At 41.0% G+C, this 19,819-nt stretch overlaps 2 protein-coding genes across 2 annotated transcripts in view; one reads left to right on the top strand and one right to left on the bottom strand.

The window, feature by feature from the left end:
* The window catches only part of PPP2R5A (protein phosphatase 2 regulatory subunit B'alpha), a 98,993-nt gene that overhangs the window by 75,589 nt on the left and 3,585 nt on the right, over positions 1 to 19,819 (top strand). The window contains exons 7-11 of the mRNA XM_061625266.1: positions 6,688 to 6,796; positions 8,202 to 8,255; positions 11,134 to 11,184; positions 11,557 to 11,676; positions 11,757 to 11,884. Coding sequence (XP_061481250.1) covers positions 6,688 to 6,796; positions 8,202 to 8,255; positions 11,134 to 11,184; positions 11,557 to 11,676; positions 11,757 to 11,884 — 462 coding nt within the window. The remainder of the gene's footprint in view (positions 1 to 6,687; positions 6,797 to 8,201; positions 8,256 to 11,133; positions 11,185 to 11,556; positions 11,677 to 11,756; positions 11,885 to 19,819) is intronic.
* Positions 102 to 5,275, bottom strand: LOC133383826 (uncharacterized). The gene is made up of 2 exons (XM_061625265.1): positions 4,579 to 5,275; positions 102 to 1,151 (listed from the first exon to the last, which is right to left on the bottom strand). Exons 1-2 carry the CDS (start codon positions 5,078 to 5,080, stop codon positions 544 to 546), a joined length of 1,110 nt encoding a protein of 369 aa, XP_061481249.1. The 5' UTR covers positions 5,081 to 5,275; the 3' UTR covers positions 102 to 543.

The raw sequence follows: 19,819 nt of genomic DNA, 5'->3' as shown, positions 1-19,819 counted from the left end.
AAGCAAATGCTTCTCCTCAAAATACTAAAAAGGGGCATTCTGAGCCTCATTCCAATCACTATGAATTGCTGGTATGGAGAACTATTGCCCCCACACAAAGAAGACTCATGACACCAAACTGGTATAATGTTATATTTATTAAAATATAACATCCTAAATCCAATGCAATACAGCCAATTATTCAAATCTATATCTTTTCGGGCAGGTGAGGCTAAACCTAACAACGAGGGATTACACCCTCACCTTCTTAAGGCATCACTTCTCATCATCACGTGACTCCATAGTCAAGGACGTGGGTGAATTCCTCCCTCCTTGCTCCTGGAGCCAGCTGTGTGGTTCCAACCCCCACACCATGGCCCTGTCGTACAGGCGTTCACCATGATGCGCAAGCCGGTCCCACAAGGACACAACACAGATCCCCACCGGACACAAAGCCCTGATGGTTCCCTAGGAAGTGCCCCTTTTTCATGATGCCTTAACCACCTAATTTTAACCCCCATATACCTCACCTGCCCGAATTCTATGCCACAAGAGGGGATCAGCTTAAGCTTGGTCCCCTCCACCCAATGAGGATAACAATCCCCTTAATCCCCCCATAAGATCCTCCAAAAACAGGTCACACCCTTGCTCAGAAAGATGAACACCATCATCTCGAAATAGATGTGGGGCATGGAACCTAATCCTATCATGAGAAAGAACTGCCCCACCAAGAGACAAAACTAAATCCCTAACCTTCCTGTTGACCCATTTCCTAGCTCTATCTATCTTATTGGGGTGAACAGCACCCCTCCAAACCCTTCTAACAAGCATTTCAGACCATACAAGCAGAAGATGGGGATATGATCTAATAAGCCACGTGAGATCACACGTAACTTTTAGCAGCAAATCCAACCCAGGACGCTGCACCAAATCATTTTCACCCAAATGAATTAACAATATGTGCGGCCTGTCAGCCAATGACATGATCCGGCACACAGCAGGCAGCAACGCATCCCATAACATGCCCCTCCGGGCTTCCCACTGAATCGTAGCTGTGGCAGAAAGCTGCAGCTGTGTTCCATAAACAGACGAGGATGCCCTCCGATGAGCCCAAAACACAATTGAGTGGCCACACAAGACAATCCTGACAGGAATTGGGATGTTTGTCAAACCTACAGGAAACAAAAACAAAGTCATCTGTTAAAACCTGACGTAAGACTTAAATGCATCGGAACGCCACTTTCTGATCGCCTGTATCTCGCTGATACTCATGCCCACAAGGGCCGCAGCTGTAACTGCACCAATCCGGAAAGAATGCAGCCCATAGACTCCAGCATCGCGACCACTGGCCAACAAGGCCCGCCGAACAACGGCCCAAAATTGAAATTGAGTCAGGGCAGTACCATCCATATGTATGAACAAATAACACTGGCCCGCTGGCTGAATGGATAAGAATTGTCGCATTGCAGACACAGGGCACAATACCTGGAGCTGGCGACTTCTTAAAAGCACAAATACTGCCATGGCCCTTTGATCGGTCTTAGAGACCCGCAGTGAAAACCTCACTATATCTGCACCGAATGTGCAATCGCCAAAGCATAAGGCTCGAAAAGTCACATCGCACTTAGAAGGGGGGAATACTTCGCTAGGGCGAAAAGCACCATAAAACATCGTCAGAGTTACTGCGGCGAACAGGTGCGACTCATACTGAGATGAGCATAAAGAATTAAATAGTGCCAGGATCTGGAGGAGGACATTGGGCGTGATTGGCCTCCTCCGGCCAGCGGACCTGGGAGCGGAACGCGACCAACCCACAAGGACCTATCTGACCCTAAAATCTACAGAATGATCCGGCAGCCCCCTTTCCTTGGAAATAAAGGCTAGTGCCGAGAGGTGACCAGCGATAGTAGAAACAGAATTATTGTGCCCTTTTAAATGTGTCATAAACTGCAATAAATGCTCCACAGGAATAGGCCACCCCAAAGGCAGCTCCGTGCCTATACGGAAAGTCTGGAACTTAGCAAATGAACGCTCATACGCATTTTGAGTACTGGGAGCCAGAGCGGCAGCAATCGCAACCCCAACTTCTAGTTGCCAAGGTTCCACAGGAAAGGTGGGATTGGTACAGGATCCAGAGCCGCTCCAGGTGCAAGCTCCCGAAAGCGCGCCATCTGTAAGCGTGAAAGTGCATCAGCTACTGTATTCTGCAAACCTGGAACATGTCTGGCCAGGAATAAAATATTAAAGCGCAAGCATTGCAACACAAAAGCGTGCACCAAGCGCATGACACGAGGAGACTTAGAAGTTTGGGCATTAATCACGCTAACTGTGGAAATATTATCGCACCAGAAGTGCACTGTGCGGTTTGTAAATGCCTTTGGCCAGATACGAACAGCGACCACAATTGGAAAAAATTCCAAAAATGTCAAATCGGAAGTAATTCCGATATCTCGCCAACTGTCAGGCCATCGCTCAGCACACCACTGGGCTCTAAAGATGACCCCAAAGCCAATGCATCCGGCAGCGTCAGAATGCACCGGTAATTTCGCTTCTAAAATTAATTCCTCCCTCCAAAAGGAAAGGCGATTGAAATCCTTCAGGAATGCAAGCCACATGTACAAATCCTCTCTCATCCCTGACGTGATCCTTATGAAATGGAAGCGAGAGTGAACTCCCTTCATGGCGTCACATAAACGCCTGAGGAACGCACGACCAGGGGAAATAACTTTGGAAGCAAAAACTAAGTGGCCACAAGTTCCTGTAACCGGGCCAGTGTGATCTTTTTCAACCCTATTACTAAACAGAGCAGTTGACGCAGTACTACCAACTTCTCAAGCGGCAAACGTGAGGACTGAGTCACAGTATCTAACTGAATCCCTAAGATAATAAGGGAAGTAGTAGGACCCTCTGACTTTTCGGGAGCTAACAGAACTCCCAATTCGTCAGTTAAAGTGTCAAAAGATTGCATCAAATGAAGGCTATGAAAAGACACGGCCGGTCCCACAAATAAAAAAAAAAATTATCAAGATAATGAGCAGAAAAGGAGGACGATGCTTTCCTCCTCAATGCCCATTCTAGAAATGTGCTCAATGCTTCAAAAGCAGTGCACGACACAGAACAGCCCATTGGCATAGCTCTGTCAACGTAAAACTGATCTTGAAATTTAAAACCAAGCAAATCCCCATCCTCAGGGTGTGCTGGCAAAAGGCGAAAAGCAGATTTTATATCACACTTTGCCATTAAAGCACCCCTTCCAGCTTTTCTAACTACTCTAACCGCCTCGTCAAAAGAAGTATATCTAACTGATGCAAATAATGGGGAAATGCCATCATTGACAGAGGCCCCTTTTGGGAATGACAAATTATGAATCAGGCGATATTCTCCAGCCTGCTTCTTAGGGATAATACCTAAAGGGGAAATCCTCAAATTTTCCAAAGGAGGAAAACGGAAGGGGCCTGATATCCGATCAGCAAGTATCTCCTCATGAAGCTTGGCCAAAACTACAGGCGCTAAATTACTATAAGAGGGCTGATTGACTAGCGATGTAGCAATCCTAGGACCCTCATAAGGGATACGAAAACCATCCGTAAAACCCTGGAGTATAAAACTAGCAGCCTGCCGATTGGGATAATGCTCTAACAGCTTCGCCAAAGGAGCCAGCTTGATCGGGCTACTGGCCTTGCGACGTACAGCCGCTATTGCCAGACCGCGTTTTGGCTGTGGGTGCTCCCCTGTACCCTGTCGAGCTGTACGTGCCCTCTGGCAAGAGGAACTAGAGTGGTTGCCTCAGCACAGTGCACAAACATGTCGGAACCTACAGGGACGTCTAGAGCATCGGCCATTGCTATTAAATTTCCAGCAGACTTGTTGGGATTGAACCCACTGCCCGCCTTGGCTGTAGCCAGAGGCGGAAGTCTGCGCACGTGCCAATAAATGCCCACTATCGGCCCTATCTCCAAGAGAGGGCCTGGCGGAGGTCATAGAACGTAGTCACAGTCCAGTATGTTCAATGTCGCAACGAAGGGTAGGATCTAATGCTGCTCTTTGTCTAAAATGCTGATCATACCTAAGCCAAGCGGTTCCAGAGAATTCTCGGAAGGCCCGATGCACTATATCCTGATATTTTATCATGGAGAAAGCCCTAGACGGATAAGCCTGTGTCATAACACCCATATAAATCGTATAGGCGTTCAACCAATTAGGCCACACCCTATCCACCTTCCTTTTGATCACTGCCTCACGCTCTTTCCCTTCCTGACCGTCCTTAGGCTTAGCCTCGTGCTCACGAAACAGGAGAGTAAGCAAGTCAATATACTCTCCCCTCCAAATTTTTTCTTTTGTTCGTATCGCCTTGAGGATAAACCCCATATGGAAGGGACACAGAAGCAGGTGATTGAGAAGAGGAAATCGAAGGCGGCTGCCAAGGACTCACTGCAGCCGCCGGCCAAGGAAGCTGTGGGTGCTGGGGTACCAACATAAACACTACTGGGTGGGCAGCTGCTCCCAATGAAGGAGAATCAGCTGTTTGTATATCCCTGTTAAGGGCAGTGGAATCCTGTGGGTGTGTATTGCGAGCTTGTGAGTGCATGATTTGCTCACCTGTATACGCCGAAGGAGAGGCAATCACAGAAGGTGCTGCAAACCCAGAAACCATTGGAGTAAACGCTGCAGCATCATGCGGAACTGGCTGCTGACTTCGCATATGCCCGGCAGCTGACAGAACTGAAGGTGTGACAGCAGAAATAGGTGCTTGATCAGCTGGTAAACACGCAGTATGCGTACGGATTGCTGGCTCCTCACTGGGTACCACAGCTTCCAGAACCCCGACTCTAGAAACTAAATCAGCAAGAATACGATTTTTAGGCTTTTTGGAAGCCAACCGTGCAGATTTCTTACCTGCTGGAGCGGTACTTGTGCCAGCCTCAGCATCCAGGGGCTGTCTGCGTTCCTTTTCCAGCGCCTCCACCCTAGCCACCAAGGCACGGATGGTCCCAAAATCCTCCTCTTTGTCAGAAGACAGGTTCTCCTGTGGTAGAGGGCGCTTTGTAGTTTGCTTGACCACCCGCACCCCTTTTTTCCGCTGAGCCTTCCTGGGAGGCATTTTGTAAGAAACAATAAACAACAACAATTATACAAAAGACCAAAATGCTATTATAATCTAATTATGGAGTCAACAAATTATAATAATAATTAGCATACACCAAGTGCCTATAACACTACAACTAATAAATTAACCCAACCTCTTTGGTTATTTATATATTTTATTTATTTACTTATTTACTTATACATTTATTTATTTATTATATACAAAGGGAAAGTGGAAAAAGGATTGAAGGTAAAGGGAAGTGGGAAGGGGGGGTAATTTATATTTTTAACACTAATAAACGGAATAAATAACGACTAGTAAATGAATTTTAAAGTAATGGAATACCTTAGTTATTAAATTAACAGAAACAATACTTATTATATCTTTAAACCTTTGCTCTAAAATTAATTAGGTAACGACCAAAGTAACCAAAAGGATTAACAATCTAAATGGAATTACGCAACAAGAATAACTGGAGGGGGGGGGGCAAATATCTCAACGTTAACTAAAGCAAAGGCAGAATTAATTTAAGACACACAAACTAAAACAGGAACAAACAAACAAACAACTCAAACCCTCGTAACTGAAACTTAAAAGGCAATAACACTAAAGAGAACGAAACCAGGAAATAAGGAAGCCGGATTGCCGCCCCGCCGCCGCGGGCGCGTAGGCGGACTCCTGATGCCCAGCTGATCGTCGGAGATCCGATAATAGTAAGTAAAGGCTCGAAAAGGAAAACGAGAGGCAAAGGAATCACAAGCAATGAAAAATCTCCGAACGAACGCCAAAGCCGCCAATGGAGCAACGTGGAATGAGGATTAAACGCAGCTGCCGCGAGGCGAAAAAGGCAAGCGCGGGAAGGACGGAGCAGCCTTATATCTGCTGCTCAGCGCCCTCCCTGATAGGATGATTGATCTCACGTGGCTCCTAGCACTTGATTCGAGAATGTTCCCAAGTCTTCCCTGTAATTATGGTGGGGACAAATACGCCCCTAATTAGGAACGACATTCTCTAAAAAAAAGAAAGGCAGGCAAAAATCAGTTATTGATAATTGTATTTCATCACACAGATCTGTTTCAGTGCATGTACACACACACCATATGTACATGCCATAGAATAGACTTCTGTGCCCTTGTCATGGAATGATCATCATGTAGTTCATATATATATTTTTTCTTGTACTGTAGTGTATTCCATATGGAGAACAAAATGTTAGAAACTGCCCTGAATTGGTACAAAATTAGCTATGTCCGCTTTGGATTTTTTAACATCAAAGGCACATTTCCCTGGTTGAAAAGGTTTGCATCTGATTGCTGCTGAAGAAGGAGCAAACCTGATAAGTAATTCTTCGGATTTGCTGCACTGTGGTCACTATCTTCAGCAACAGGATCATTGTAATAGATCCTTAACAGTCCTGTGGGGAAATGGAGTGATAGCTGGTCTTGTACTGTAGCTGGTTCATATTTATAGAGAGACTAATGTTGTCAGACCTCACAAAATCTGCCCAAAGAAATTTCCAGTTTAGTGCATTGGTGGATTGATCTTGTATTACATTTTAATATTAACTGTACTTTTTTTAACCTTACAGTAATAAGCTTTCTTGTCTAATTTGTTTCTTTCAGCATTATCAATGGTTTTGCATTGCCACTGAAAGCAGAACATAAACAGTTCCTTATGAAGGTTCTTATTCCTATGCATACTGCAAAGGGATTAGCTTTATTTCATGCACAGGTATGTCTGTCTCTAAACGCTTTTGGATTTTAGCTTGATTAGAGTACTCTAGACTGCACAGATCAGATCACATGCTCTGGTTTTATTTTGTTCTATTGCAAAATTTAAATTAAAGTAGGCTAAGGTTTATGTAAATTTAAAAAACATTTTAGGCAGTAGAAGTACTTTTTTCCAAAGAAAAGTTCAGAATGTGTGAACACAGTCAGTAACAAATATTTTCGCACATGCTTGATTTATTCGATGAAAGCACTAAGCTGTTACAGTTGACTTATACATTCAATTTTAAAAAATAAAGGATGCACCTGGGAGACACGTCTTTAAGTCTCTGCTTAGTAACTAATTTAGTACTAGAATTGAGCAAGTTACCAATAAAACAAATAAGAACCACCTACCACGTGAGGGCACTGAAGGTGAATAATGACTGTAAGATACACTATCAATGTAGGACATGTAAGCAACATTGCTAAAGGCAGTCCCCCAGACTTCCCTCTTGGTGCTTTAGAGCTGGGTTGGTTACCTAATGCATTACTACCCCATATACTGAATTATACTTACAAGGGGCTATTTATATCCCTGAAATGAAGACTAATTCAGATGTAAGATGCTAGGCTAATATAGAACAGCCTGAGTGCAGACTAGACTTTAATGATGCCATTACAGTGACTTGCAAAAACAAGTCTAAAATTTCCAGTGACTTGGAAATTCAGAATTGATTATGTTGTAGAATGTTAGGTATAAGAGTGGTAGATGTGAGCATTCTCTGAAAATCCAAGCAATCTTTTTATATTTTGAAAATATGACTTGAAGGGTGCTAGAAATGTGGAGATAGAGGAAGCTGTTTCCCGTATAGTAGACTTGACCAGTTTTCAGATGTGGAGTGGAGTTTCTAAAAATAATTCAGCAAATTTCGTCAACAGAAATAGCAGGAAATCCCTTAGTCTAAAGTCCACATTAGTGAACAAATTTTAAACACTGCCTGGATGGTAACAGCATGTCAGTGGTGATGCTCAGAGTTTTCCTCTATGTAAGTAGTTTCTCCCTCCCACCCCCCTTCCCATCCTTGGCCTTGCATGTCCCTGAACCTGTTCCCTTGACTAGGAAGGAAGTGAACAACCAACTTCATGATACTTTATGACACTGAAGCCCTCCTGGACCAGTTCCCATTTCCCTCATGGCAAAGAATCACTCAAGCCTAAGGCTTGAATTTGAGTCTAGATCTTTCAGGTCATAATGTAACACTTTAACATTTAGCCATTTTGTAGGATTCTCACTCTTTGTAGATTTAATAATTATGTGCATGAGCCACATAGTACTGTAAAGGTTTTATTGCCTTTCCAAACAGTGAAAACATATACAATATTATCATTATCAACAATACAATTTAAAACTTTCACCTGTGTTTTAGCTGGCCTATTGTGTTGTTCAGTTCCTGGAAAAAGATATGGCATTAACAGAGCCGGTAAGTGGTGTGTGTCTATTTTGAACATTTTTTGTACACTTGGTTTAGCACATTTTAATATAAGTCCCACTGTGTTCAGTAGAGCTTACTCACAGGTAAATGTATGTGGGATTGCCACTAATCCTGTAAATCACTTTGAGACACTTCATTCTATTTATTTATTAAATTTGTTAGTCGCTTCTCTACACACATATGCACACTCAAAGTGACTTACAATAAATAAATATTAAAATACAGATGAAAACAAATATATGAAAAGTTAAAAACCAAAACAGTACATAAGGCAACGGAGCAACCCTTCTTAGAAAGGCTATGTAACAGAAGCCCTGCAAAAGCCTTCCAAAGTTAAGAACCATTTATTTATTTATTAGATAATTTGTATACTCCTATTTCTTCTAAAAACATCAAAATGGTTTACAACAGGTTAAAAAAAAGTGCAGAAAAAACATGAAAAATACAATAAAAACAAAGGTCAGCTATTGCAAAAAGACATCTTAATTGCCTACATAAGCCTGGCAGAACAAAAAGGTTTTCAGCAGACATTTCAAAGTTAAAACAGAAGGTCTGCTGAACCTCTGTTGGCAGATCATTCCAGACAACTGGGCTGATTACACTAAAGGCTCGATTTTGTGTTGTTAAATAAGCCTCGCCAACTCAGGGGACAACCAAAGCCACTGCTGCAGATGATCTCAGTGATCAAGCTGGGATTTAAGGATTTGGGTGGTCCCTGAGGTACCCTGGACCTAAGTTGTTCAGGGCTTTGTAAATTAATACAAGGACCTTAAACATGGCTTGGTAGTGGATGGACAGCCAGTGCAGATGGTTTAATAGTGATGTCACATGTTGTTGGCCATGTGTTCCCATCAGTAGTCTGGCTGCCGCATTTTGCACCAGCTGAAGCTTCCAAACCCAGGCCAAGGGCAGACCCACATAGAGCACATCGCAGTAATCCAGCCTTGAGGTTACCACCACATGGACTACAGTGGCCAGGCTATCCCTGTCCACGAATGGCCATAGCTGATGAACCAGATAAAGCTGATGAAAGGCACTGCTAACCACAGAGGATACATGGGCTTCTAGTGACAAAGATGAATCCAGGAGTACCCCTAGGCTTTCTTCAGAGGGACCATGACCCCATCCAGAACAGGCAACTTGCCTGTCTCTCAGACATGGAAGCCACCTATCCGAAGACCCTCCGTCTTCTCAGGATTCAAGCACAGTTTTTAGCCCTCATTCAGTCCAATGCAGCATTTAGACACTGATTCAGATGTCTGGATGTAAAAACCTATTAATTATAATCATAGCAATTTTTTTCTGGGTAGAACTAATTGCGGGGGCAGGGGAGAGATTTCTTATGATGTGTTGAACTCTGGGGCAGTGTGTTCAGTGATAGCTTAGTCAGTTTCCATTCCTTCCACACAGATATGAGGCTGGTCCTTTGCAAGTTGTCATTACTGAATTCTTGTCTACTTAACAGGCACTCAAAGCATTGAGAATAATGCTTAAATTAAGATCTTCCCTTCTACTTTGCTTTCTGAAGCTTCCAGACTGTGGGAGGGAAGGAAGGGGCAGCTGGCATCCCTTCCAGAGTGAGCTGTCCGTATGCCCCAACCTATTCAGCTGCAGTGATGTTCTGCCTCTGCTGCAACCAATCCAGAACTCCACCCCTTTCAAGTAGCAAGTGGCAGACCACTTACCTCCCCTCCTCCAGAGCTGTCTCCAAGTGAAGTAATATTTGAAGGGTGCCATGGGAGCAGATGTCCCTATCAACCCCTAGTATTAGTGAGCCTAGCAAGTGCTGGTCATGAGCAGACTGAAGCTCATGCTGTTTCTTCAGCTTCCAGAGCTTAGTAGGACATGAAAACATGCCTGGTCTATTATCTACATGTACCAGAGGATTCAAAGGCAGGGAAGGATCAGTGTGACCACAAATGATGACTTGGCTACCAAACCATGGTAAACTTTGCAAATAATGCATGAATGCTTGTCAGTAGAAATTGCCTAATTCATAGATCCCATCATTAATGAAGACTGCTTGAATTCTGAACATATTGAAACAATTAAATTAACCAGAGTATTAAAATCATTATACTTTTTGACTCTGGTAATTTTTATGTAAAGTGGTATTCGTTATGCATTAGACTTGCTTTAATAAAACTGATATTGATAGTTAGATTTATATTAAAAAAGTGTAGTTTAATACAAATATTTCTAGCCCCAGATTTATTTATTTTCCCAAAATGAATGTATTAAATTTAATCCACATTTATATTTATATGTGCAATGCAGCTAACATAATGAAAGTTGAATAAATAAAGATAAAGAAATAGGGATGACTCGCTCTTTACTGCCAACATTTGATGTTTGTTGAGAGAGCCTCAATATTTGTCCCAAATATTAGGAACTAAGACATGTTTTACACTCAAAAAGATGCCTTGTTCAAACCTTGGCATCACCAATTAGGACTGGGAAAGAGTCCTATGAGAAACTCCTGCTGACTAGGTTTTGACGTATGGACTGAGCTTAATGGACAAATGGTCCAACTCCACATAAAACAGCTTCTTGTGAAACATGTAAATGGTGTTTAAAGTAACCATATAATTTTTTGTGTGCAGATTGGAAAACAGATTTAGCTTTTTAAAAGCAATGTGGGTTGAATTCCAAGAGGGGCATATTCTACAATGCATTACTGTTACATATAACACTAATACATTTAATTATCCTTTGAAAAAATATAGTTAAAACAGCTTGAGTTATGACTGGAATAAATCTGCACAGCAAAGTCAAAATACATTTATCTAAGTTGATCTTTCTGTACCTAAATCTCAATCTTTTCAGGTATGTTCTGACTGGTTTTAAAATTATTTTTATAACCTAGGTTATCAGAGGATTGCTCAAATTTTGGCCAAAAACATGCAGCCAGAAAGAGGTTAGTCTTATTTTCTAACTATCAAATTACAAAAAAAAAAAAATTAACAGTCCAGCAGGTCTGAAAGCTGTTTACTGTAATATTGGTAATGAGTAAGATATTTTTAACAGAAGCATTTTGACACTGAAGGCTACACCTAGTGCATGATTCTTTCTTGTGTGGTCATAGTGTCCATACATGAAAGAATCCTTCTAAGGCTCAAGGGTTCAATTTCTTTCACTCACTTTCCTATCCCAAAATATGCAAAAATAGTAGTGCACTGGTGTAGGTTATAAAATTCTTCTAGAATAATTTTGTCCATTGTTACATATCTGTCGTGTGGCCGCTTGTGACGTGACAAGAATCAAGCCTACATGCTTTTCTTTATAACAGGTCATGTTTTTAGGTGAAATTGAAGAAATCCTGGATGTAATAGAACCAACACAGTTCAAAAAAGTACAAGAACCTCTTTTTAAGCAGATAGCCAAGTGTGTGTCAAGTTCACATTTTCAGGTATAACATGACATTTTTAAATTTTACAGCTGGTGCTATGCAGCTTCATAGTCCTGAAAATTCTCATATATATATTTCAGGTTGCTGAAAGGGCTTTGTACTTCTGGAACAATGAATACATTCTTGGTCTGATTGAGGAGAACATTGATAAAATTCTGCCAATTATGTTTGGTAGTTTATACAAGATCTCCAAAGAACACTGGAATCCGTATGTACTCTACCATTCAGTCTCTTAAAGTGCCTTTAGATATCAGCATCTGTCATAAATCTTGTGAGTAGTGTATGTAAGCTCATTTCAAATAGGTAGTCCCTATTGGTATGACAGAGATCTGTAAACCACTTGGAGGTTTTATTTACAGTTAAACGGTATAACAATTCTGATAAATAAATAAAATAAATAAAAATTAACAACTTAAAAAGAGCCCTGCTGTATCAGACCAAAAGCCTGCCTAATTCAGCATTTTCACACAGTGGCCAACCAGATGCCTAAGGGAAGCCCACAAGCAAGACAAGAGTGCAACAGCATTCTCTCACTCATATTTCCCAGCAACTGGTTTTCATACTGCCCCTGATATTGTATGTAGTACAAAGTCTGTCAATGGCTACTAGTTATGATAACTTATCTTCCATGAATTTTGTCTGATTGGCTTTTAAAGCTGTCAGTACATCTCATGGTAGTGAATTCCACCATAGATTTGTATAATGACCCTGTAATAATAGCATTTTTATTTTCAGTCCCTTTCCTAAGAATGCCTAACGTGGAATTCACCTATTTCATAGCACACTGGTTTGACATCTTCATCAAGCTTTCCATCACAACCTCAAAATCTTTTTCCTGGTTAGTCACCACCCGTTGAGACCTCATTAGCATGCATATATATTTGCCCCAATGGGCATCACTTTACACTTCCTTACATTGAATTGTGTTTGCCATTTTACTGCCCATTCACCCAGCTCTCTCCAGTTTAGAGAGATCCTTTCCATAGCTCCTTATAACCCCCTTTTGTTTTTCTACCCTGAGCAATTTGGTATCATTAGCAAACTTTGCCAACTCACTGCTCACCCCTAACTAGGTCATTTACAGATCAGTTAAAAATGCCAGAACCAATACAGATCTTTTGGGGAAATGCTACTTTTTACATCCCTTCATTGAGAGAGCTGTTTATTCCCACTTTCTGCTTCCTGTTCTTTAACCAGTTACTAATACATAAGAGGATCTGTCCTCTTATGACTGCTAAGCTTTCTGAGGAGTCTTGGGTAAGGGACTTTATCAAAAGCTTTTTGAACGTCTTAAGTACACAATGTCTATTGGAATACCCCTTGTTGTTGTTATGTACCTTCAAGTCAATTGTGACTTATGGCAACCCTATGAATTGGCGACCTCCAATGGCATCTGTTACAAACCACCCTGTTCTGATCTTGTAAGTTCAGATCTGTGGCTTCCTTGATGGAATCAATCCATGTCTTGTTTGGCCTTCCTCTTTTTCTACTCCCTACTGTTTTCCCCAGCATCATTGTCTTTTCTAGTAAATCATGTCTTCTCATTATGTGTAAAAAGTATGATAACCTCAGTTTCATCATTTTAGCTTCTAGTGACAGTTCTGGTTTAATTTGTTCTAACACCCAGTTATTTGTCTTTTCCGCAGTCCATGATGTGCGCAAAGCTCTCCTCCAACACCACATTTCAAATGAGTTTATTTTTCTCTTATCCGCTTTTTTCACTGTCCAACTTTCACATTCATACATAGAGATCGGGAATACCATGGTCTGACTGATCCTGACTGTAGTGTTCAGTGACACATCTTTGCATTTGAAGATCTTTTCTAGTTCTCTCATAGCTGCCCTCCCCAGTGTTAGCCTTCTTCTAATTTCTTGACTGTTGTCTCCGTTTTGGTGCCAAGGTATCGATAATCCCAGACAAGTTCAATGTCCTCATTGTCAGCTTGAAAGTTATATAAATCTTCTGTTGTCATCACTTTAGTCTTCTTGATGTTCAGCTGTAGTCCTGTTTTGGTGCTTTCCTCTTTAACTTTCATCAGCATTCGTTTCACATCATTACTGGTTTCTGCTAGTAGTATGGCATCATTGGCATATCCACATGCTTATTGACGTCTCAAGGAACTCTAAAAGGTTAGCTAGACTTACATCATTATCATCATGGTTGTTGAGGCCAGCTCCCTGCTGAAGCTAAGCAGGGTCAGGTCTGGTCAGTGCCTGGATGGGAGACCTCCTGGGGACCATATGTAAACTGCCTTGGGTTTCTATCATGAAAAGAAAGGCGGGGTATAAATGTAATAAATAAATAAATAATCTTGCAAAAGCTGTGCTCATTCAAGACTTGTTCTGTGTGCTTGGTAACATCTACTTTAATAATCCTTTCTACCAGTTTTCCCAGAACAGATGTTAAGTTATCCAACCTGTAATTTCCCAGATCCTCCCGTATCCCTTTTGTGAAATTGGCGTTACATTAGCCCCTTTCTACTTCTTTAGTATGAAAGCTGAACTTGGAGACAAGTTACAGATTTTTGTTAGAAGACCAGCAATTTCACACTAATTTATTTTTATAATTTATGTTCTGCTTGATTGTCAAAACCTCTAAGTGGTTTACAAAAGACATTAAAATTATCAATAAAACAGTTAAAAAGTAATTAAAGATTATTAAAACAATTAAAACAGCAGCAGAATAAAAAAAATAAAAGGTATCAGCATTTATGTATCTGGATAGGCTTGCCTAAACAAAAAAGTTTTCAGCAGACACCAAAAGGAATACAGCGAAAGTGCTTGCCTGATGTCAATAGACAGGGAGTTCCAAAAAGTAGGTGCTGCCACACTAAAAGAACAATTTCTTACAAGTTCAGAATTGATATTATGTGGCACCTGTAACAGTGGCTGTTGCACAGATTGAAATGCTCAAGTGGGCACGTAAGGAGTAAGGTGGTCCTGCAAGTGAACTGTCCCAAGCTGTTAAGGACTTTATATACCAATAGTAGCACCTTGAGCTTGGCCCAGTAGCAAACTGGCAACCAGTGCAGATCCCTGAGCAGAGGTGTTATATGCTGACAGGGTCTTGCTCCAGCATTCTGCACTAACTGCAGTTTCCAGATCAAGTGCAAGGGAAGCCAGCTTGAAGTCACCAATGCTTGAACTACTGTGGTCAACCTCTCACGGCCCAGGAACGGTCAATGTTGTCTTTCCAAGCACAGCTAATAAATGGCACTGAGACTATCTGAGCCTCCAGTCACAGAACTGGATCCAAAAGCATCCCCAGCCTACCTACCTAGTCCTTCAGGGGGGAGTGGAACCCTGGACCTGCACAGCCTCTCCTGATTGCGATAGAAAATGGAAAAATAGAGCTGAGTGTCATTAACATACTGATGACACATTGCCCTGAAATTCCTAATTACCACTTCCAGTGGCTTCATATAGATATTAAATAGCATTGGGGATAAGATGGTATCCTGCAGCACTCCATAGCACGACTTCCAGGGGGCTGAAAGACAATTACCCAATGCTACTCTCTGGATTCAGTCCTGTAGATAGGACTGGAACTACCATTACATGGTGGCCCCAGTTCCCATTCCACCAAGCTGGTCCAGAAGGATACCATGGTCAATGGTATTAAAAGCCACTGAGATACATGAGCAAGGTCATACTCCCCCAGCCCCACTCTCTGTAAAAGTTATTCAACAGGGCAAAAGTTTCATCTTTTGAAAGAAGCCTTCTTGCCGCTAATAACTTCCTTGACTCTACTCATTAACAACACTGGCATCTTCTTGTCCTTGGCAGTATCTTTCCTGATCTGCAGTATACATTCTAGCTGAGTTTCTATTATTGTAGTTTGGAATAACCCCTAAACATTCTGAAGAGATTTGATCCTCTTGATGTTCCCTTTCAATTTCCTTTTTACCTCTCCCCTCATTTTTGAGAAATTTCTCTTTTGAAGTCAAATGTGACTCTGTTGGACTTCCTTGACAATTTTCCACTTACATATATATCGAATTTGATAGCACTGTGGTTACTGTTCCCAACTGGTTCAACAACACTTACATTTCACCCCAGGTCCTGGGCACTACTTAAGTCCAGGGCACCATCGTTTTGGATAGGTAGATCAGAACATACATTTACCCGGTCAGTCTCACAGTCACTGAAGTTGTCCATTACTACAATAGTTCCTTCTTTGGATGCTACCTTCATTTCATTCTCCATCTCAAGATCACCTTGGGCATTTAGGTTAGGAGCAATAGTAGGTCCCCAGTACTAAATTACTGTTGGAGCCTGGTATCACCACCCTCCCCTATCCTTCCTGTGCAGTTTGTATCCAGAGATAACCAAGTCCCACTAACCATGTTCTTCTTTAAGACCAAGCACTCCAGCTTACCCATCGTGGGGAGGAGGCTTCTAGCATTAGCGTATAAATACCTATACACAGGGGACAGTGTCAATGAAGTAATTCTGTAGCAAAATGACTTCTGGTGTGTACCCCTAATACGTTATAGGTGTCCCCTCAACCCTGTGTGGAAGGTGCATGTAGGGAGAGGAGAGGGAGGGGAAGCTCCATTGTTCAAATGGAAATTTGTGCATTAACAGACCTACTTTGAATATTGCTACATCTCCAAATGTCTCTGGCACATGTTTTTCCTATGGCACTTTGGCCCCTTTGAATGGCTATTCTGCCCCCCTGATCTTGTATTGCCTTGTCCTGACCTGCCCCCACTTGGACAATCATAAACATTTTCACCTTTATCCCCTAGGGGTTATTCTTTCCAAACCAGAAACTCCTTGGCTCTATCCCATTGTGACTTGTGGGGTGTGTTATTTTATGTAGTTGTATACAGCTCTTCAGTCAAACTATTCCTAGGGGAGTTGAGTTCACAATAAAATATAAACATTCAAAATAAAATCATGGTGGCAATTAAAAGGCTAGATAAGATGGCTAAAAAGCATAAAACCTAAAAAAATGAGGGGAGGGGTTTCCAGGCAAGACTCCCTAAGGTGAGATTTCCAAAAGCAAACTAGAGGTACACTTGTACTTGCTTGTTTGTTAGTTTGTTTATTTATAAATATATTTGTATACTGCTATTTCATTTTTTAAAAAATCAAGGCAGTTTACAACAAAAAACCCTACAGTAAAACCATTACAAGTACAGTAAAAACAAAGGTCAATGATTGTAAAAAGACATCTCCTTCATTGCCTGCAGAAGTGTGGCAGAACAGAAAGGTTTTCAGCCTTTGTTGTTTAAAAAACTTGTAGTAGTGCTTTCTAAACCATCATTGTAATGTAATAGCCTCATTAAAAATATTTAGACGTATTAATGAAAATAGGAAATTAAGTTACACTAACAAGCTCGTATTTGCCTGTTTAAAATGCAATCTATAGATGGCTTTTATAAAACTCTGTGTAAGGCCAGTGGACGCTTGTTCATTTGGGCAAGTGGGGCACTGCCCCACCAACCCCAGTCTGCTCTCAGCAAGCCCACACCAGCCTGCCTTCTTACTTACAACCAGTCGGGGTGATGCTGCTTATCATGGGCTCTAGCTCCACCTACTGTTGGTCCTCCTGCCTTCTGCCCTATCATTACCAATGGAAACCAGCCACCACTGTGTAAGGCTTTACTTATGTGGATTATTTTATGTGAAATCAAATAAATCATTGTAGAGTTAATACACTTCACTAGACAGGCAACATTATGCCTTATACAGGATATTTTGAATAAGTGTCTGTTGATCTTCACAGCCCCTCCATCTTTAGCTATATTTTGTAGCTGAAGTTGTTGGTTAATTAGGGTCATACATTATGAACAGACTTAAGCTGAATGCAGAAAGAAAGATTTTCCTACCAGTATGATTTTTTTTACATATGAGCAAATGGTTGAAATATGCTCAGTGCTTCAGGGTGTATGCGTTATTTAGAAATACTCAAGAAGATAATGCAAAATGAAGGTGCTCAAAATAATAAGTATGCATCCCAGGAGAAACAGCAGTACTTGCTTGAATCATCCCTTCATGTATTTAGTATACAAGGGACAAAACTAAATATGGAGGAAGTATCCTGAAATACATTTTCATAACTTGTTTCAAACTGTCTTGTTCCAGGCATTATGAAGACAAGATTAGCTGTGTAGTCTGTATCAAGCTGTATAAAGTGACTATTGGATCACTGCCAGAATTTATGTTTAAAATGAGTTTCTTTTGCATCAGTCACATTAAAATATATATATTTGGAAATACTTTCTCATGAACTGAGCAATTGAAGTTATATGTTGGATGAATAACTAAAGGAGTTAATCATCATATTAAGGTTCTAGTATATTCCAATCTAGGTACTATTCAAGCATAGTTATTTGGTTTCCCCTGGAAACGGGATAGAAATTCTAGTGAGATGATATTTAAGGAAAGTGTTCAAACATAATTGAGAACTGAGTAAATGGGTGTTCTTGAGCATCAAAGGGGCTTTGTGAAATCTAATTTATAACTTCTTAAGAATTACAACTGTATATTTCCAAGACTTTCCTAGCCCTGTGTTTGAGAAGTCTCCATATCACACTAATTTTTCAGAAGTATTCTGGCAGAATAGCTGAGGCTACGCTGTTGTGATTTTTAGTTTCATACATTCTCTTGCAAACTTGCTGCCTTGCTCCTCCTTTACAAATGGATAACTTTCAGAAATTTTGAAGCCATGGAAAAACAATTTCCCCTACCTTTTACAGAAGAAAAAAATATTTGGAAAAATTTAAAAATATGCAGTCCTTATGTTTTTAGCACTCTTTACAGATTGAAAGTCACTTTGTTACTTTAGGAACATAAGATATATTACATATATCTTGGCTTGCCCATAAAATTACCATGTTTGGTATATGAAGAGTACAGTTTATTCAGACAATTACAAATTGAATTTACTTTAATTATTAATTTTTTGTAACAAATTGGGCCACAGGCTGCTGAACTCTGAGGAACCTAGCATGTGTTTGATTTTGCCAGTTTATGAGGAGCAGGGAAAAAACACTAAAAACAGAAGAAACTATCAACATGGTTATTTATTACTAGGGTCTCTGCCCTGGCTCGCTTTGCACCTCCTGCAGGTTGTCAAGGCATCTACCCCTTCCCATGCTCTCGGCCTGCTCGCCTGCCCTCTTTCCTCACAGTAGTGACATTGACACCTCCCATTAAGCAGTTCCATGGGTCGCCTAGGCTTCTTCCCATTTGCTCGCTTGTTCTCCCACTGTTCTCTCCCCCCCCCCAGCCTTGGCCGCTTCTTGCTCTTCACTTTCTACTCGGCCAGGTGACTTCCTTCCCTTCCTTCCTTTTCCCCTTCATCCTTAAGCCCAGCGCAGTTGTAGTATACAGCACCACCTGTCTGTGGCTATGTGAACTGCAGCATGTCAGGTTCAACTCTTACAAAAATATTAAATAGTTAAAAATTTAAATCCGGACATTCCTTCCAAAGGAGCCCAAAATGGCAAGAAAACACAGCAAGAAAACATCTTTTAAAAAGTAAAACAAGGCCATTGTTATGTATTCTGAAAATTATTACGTCTATTCCAATTCTCCACTGCGGCAAGCAGAGAGAAAGCATTCATTTCCATAGAGAGGAAAAGAGGCAGGGGAACCAAGACTTAATGACCACTACAGGAAATTTAATCGGTCTTATTTTCTGTATCACTCATTTGCTTTGTGCTGCTCTATACTTTCTTCCGCTCCCAGTCTTTTAAGGCCTAATCAAGAGGACAGAAATATATTCAGCAACTATGCTGATAAGAGGAAACTCAGAAGCAAAGGCACTGACTCCTTCTTCCTACTTTTCTGAGAGTGGGAGTTTCTCCAACTCTTGTATTTGAAAGTTTTACAACTCAGGACCTTTTTGTCTTCAGTGTAGGGGAATTGTAATGATCTGAAAAGTCTTCCTGTTACTTGGCTTTTGAAAACATTTGGGGGGATAAATGTATGAACACCTTGTCTTAAACATTTTAGTCATCATTCTAAAAGAAAATATTTCATAATACAATTTTTTTTCAATTTTTCAGGGAAAAAAAGGCTTTGGGGGAAAAACACCTTTCCCCCCCACAATTTTTTCTGGGTTTTTTTTGGACCTTAACATCTCTACCCGTGCTTGGGGTGGGGAATTCTGGGGAAAAAATCTACAAGA

This window comes from Rhineura floridana, chromosome 4 (assembly GCF_030035675.1).
Source record: "Rhineura floridana isolate rRhiFlo1 chromosome 4, rRhiFlo1.hap2, whole genome shotgun sequence".
Lineage (NCBI taxonomy): Eukaryota > Metazoa > Chordata > Lepidosauria > Squamata > Rhineuridae > Rhineura > Rhineura floridana.
The sequence above is the reverse complement of the archived record's forward strand: the minus strand, read 5'-3'. Positions and strand labels throughout refer to the sequence as shown.